Below are 2,836 nucleotides of genomic sequence, written 5' to 3'. Positions count from 1 at the left end.
TCAGAGGACAGCCGCCCGGCCTCCCCAGCCAGAAGAGCAAGAGCCCTGGGGCTGGGTCCCGAGTCCTGGGGTTGGCTCCCCTGGGCTGGGTCCCCGAGTCCTGGGCTGGGTCCCCGAGTCCTGGGCTGGGTCCCCGAGTCCTGGGCTGGGTCCCCAGGGCTGGGTCCCCAAGTCCTGGTCTGGGTCCGCGAGTCCTGGGCTGGGTCCCCGAGTCCTGGGGCTGGGTCCCCGAGTCCTGGGCTGGGTCCCCGAGTCCTGGGCTGGGTCCCCGAGTCCTGGGCTGGGTCCCGAGTCCTGGGCTGGGTCCCCGAGTCCTGGGCTGGGTTCCCTGGGCTGGGTCCCCAAGTCCTGGTCTGGGTCCCCGAGTCCTGGGCTGGGTCCCGAGTCCTGGGCTGGGTCCCGAGTCCTGGGGCTGGGTCCCCTGGGCTTGGTCCCCGAGTCCTGGGCTGGGTCCCCTGGGCTGGGCCCCGAGTCCTGGGGCTGGTCCCCGAGTCCTGGGCTGGGCCCCCGAGTCCTGGGGCTGGTCCCCGAGTCCTGGGCTGGGTCCCCTGGGCTGGGCCCCGAGTCCTGGGGCTGGTCCCCAAGTCCTGGGCTGGGCCCCCGAGTCCTGGGGCTGGTCCCCCGAGTCCTGGGGCTGGTCCCCAAGTCCTGGGCTGGGTCCCCTGGGCTGGGCCCCCGAGTCCTGGGGCTGGTCCCCGAGTCCTGGGCTGGGTCCCCTGGGTTGGGTCTCCGAGTCCTGGGGCTGGTCCCGGAGTCCTCCCCGAGTCCTGGGCTGGGTCCCGAGTCCTGGGGCTGGGTCCCGAGTCCTGGGCTGTGTCCTGGAGTCCTCTCTGAGTCCTGGGCTGGGTCCCCGAGTCCTGAGGCTGGGTCCCCAAGTCCTGGGGCTGGGTCCCGAGTCCTGGGCTGGGTCCCTGAATCCTGGGGCTTGGTCCTGAGTCCTACTGCAGGGTGGAAATGAAAAGCAGTTTTCTTTAGTTTCTCTGTGCAACCTGGGTTCCAAGTTTGACTTCTAGAAGAAGGGGCAGAATTAGGTAGGTCATCCAAACCACAATGGCCGTTTTGGGTGGAGAGGGAGGGTTATAAAAGTAGGAAATAAAGACTTAGAATCTCTAAGAACCTTTCTGTTCACAGCTATTATAACTGACGTTACAGTTACAGCAAGTGTAACCATTTCAAAAATGCTTGTTTCCACTCGGTTTTGTAAAAATATTTCTTCAGAATTTCAACACAGATGCCCCATTACTAAAATATCTTCATACTAAAATACAACTCCATTGCCTGTTACAAAAAAAGAAATTGAAAAAATTTTCTGATCCATGACATTAAATAAAAGAATAAAAGCTACAGAAGTATAAACCTAGATACCCAAATAAAATACACTAAAATAGATATTTGTTAGCAATGAAAGAAACATTAGAAAGCAAAAAAAAAAAAAAAAAAAATCAGGCTTAAGTGCTTGGCTCAGTTAGTTGAATTCTTGCCTAGAATTAACGAGGTCCTCGATTTGATCCTGATAATTGCAAAATTCATTCATTCATTCATTCATTTTAAAAGGAACCGTACCATATATCCAGGCTCCTAAAATACAGATGACTTCTTTTGAAACCAGGATACAAACATTTAAGTGACAGAATTATTCTCCATGCATTGTGTGTAAAGTCCTTATCACTGCCTTGAAATACAACTAATTCAGTTAATGACAGAAAGGTGGAGAAGGAAACTGTGGAGCCTTTGAATCAGCAGGGTGACACTGGGGACCTAAGGAAGGATCAGGGGGATGGGGGAGGAAGAGAGCTGTGGCCCACGGGGTCCCATGGTCCCAGGGGTCCCAGGAGTCCCCAGGAGTCCCCAGGAGTCCCCCACGGCTGCTTTGCCCATTATGTAAATGTGAACCCCAGGTGCCATGGAAACAGCCCGTGTTTGTGAGCCAAGGAAAAATCCTTACCTGGACCAATGAGAATCTGACTTGTCCATGCGAGTAAAAGCACCTCAACAGCTAAACTTCTCTTGCAAATAGTCATTCCATCTATTTTCTCAATCAGGAGATAAACCACACACAGGCTATTTTTTCAGGCTCCTTAGAAAGTTAAGCCATAAGCATCCATTCTTATTAAGACACGTGACTAGAAAAAAAAGAACAAATAATATACTTGGGCCTTTTGTGGCTTAAAAATAGCTACAGACTGGGCAAAGCCATTGGATGACAGAAAGAAAAAGAAATTCCATTTTTCACACCTTCTGATTTACTTCCAGTGTCCCCAAGCACAAGTTACTGGAAACTGAGATTGTTATGTTGAGTTAAACTTTTATTAATAAGGTAATTGTAAGAAGACAGGGTAAAGGGTGAACGATGAAAAGACATTTCTGAGTTCTTTCATCAATCTCATTCAGAACATTTTTTTTTAAGTCAGAAAATAATCATAAAGATGAAGCTTACTTTTAAAAGATGTCACTCCACCTAGGCATTGGTGGCTCATACGTATAATCTTAGCTGCTCAGGAGGCTGAGATCTGAGGATCACGGTTCACAGCAGGCCTGGGCAGGAAAGTCAGTTTGGTGTGTGTGTGTGTGTGTGTGTGTGTGTGTGTGTGTGTGTGTGTGTGTGTGTGTGTGTGTGTGTGTGTGTGTTTCTTAACATCTATCTTGTCACAATACTTCCTATCATTACTGTTAGATTTGTTTGAATTCAAACCTATAATCTTGTGGTGTATTGAGGAAGTTAATCCCTCTGAGCTACTTTTATGCAAAATTGGACAGCAATAACTCCTATCTCATATCAAGCCAACATCTGAAACAAATTAAACACTATATAAGAGATAATTTTATTAGGATTTAT

General features: G+C 49.8%; 1 protein-coding gene across 1 annotated transcript; it reads right to left on the bottom strand.

Annotated features, from left to right (window-relative positions):
- Positions 1 to 1,974, bottom strand: LOC138831532 (basic salivary proline-rich protein 1-like). Its single transcript, XM_070028601.1, has 2 exons — positions 1,946 to 1,974; positions 1 to 1,009 (listed from the first exon to the last, which is right to left on the bottom strand). The coding sequence occupies exons 1-2, from the start codon at positions 1,972 to 1,974 to the stop codon at positions 1 to 3; spliced, it is 1,038 nt and encodes a 345-aa protein (XP_069884702.1).
- Between the last annotated feature and the right edge of the window lie 862 nt (positions 1,975 to 2,836).

This window comes from Dipodomys merriami, unplaced genomic scaffold (assembly GCF_024711535.1).
Source record: "Dipodomys merriami isolate MVZ:Mamm:240054 unplaced genomic scaffold, mDipMer1.0.p SCAF_2, whole genome shotgun sequence".
Taxonomy (NCBI): domain Eukaryota; kingdom Metazoa; phylum Chordata; class Mammalia; order Rodentia; family Heteromyidae; genus Dipodomys; species Dipodomys merriami.
The sequence above is the reverse complement of the archived record's forward strand: the minus strand, read 5'-3'. Positions and strand labels throughout refer to the sequence as shown.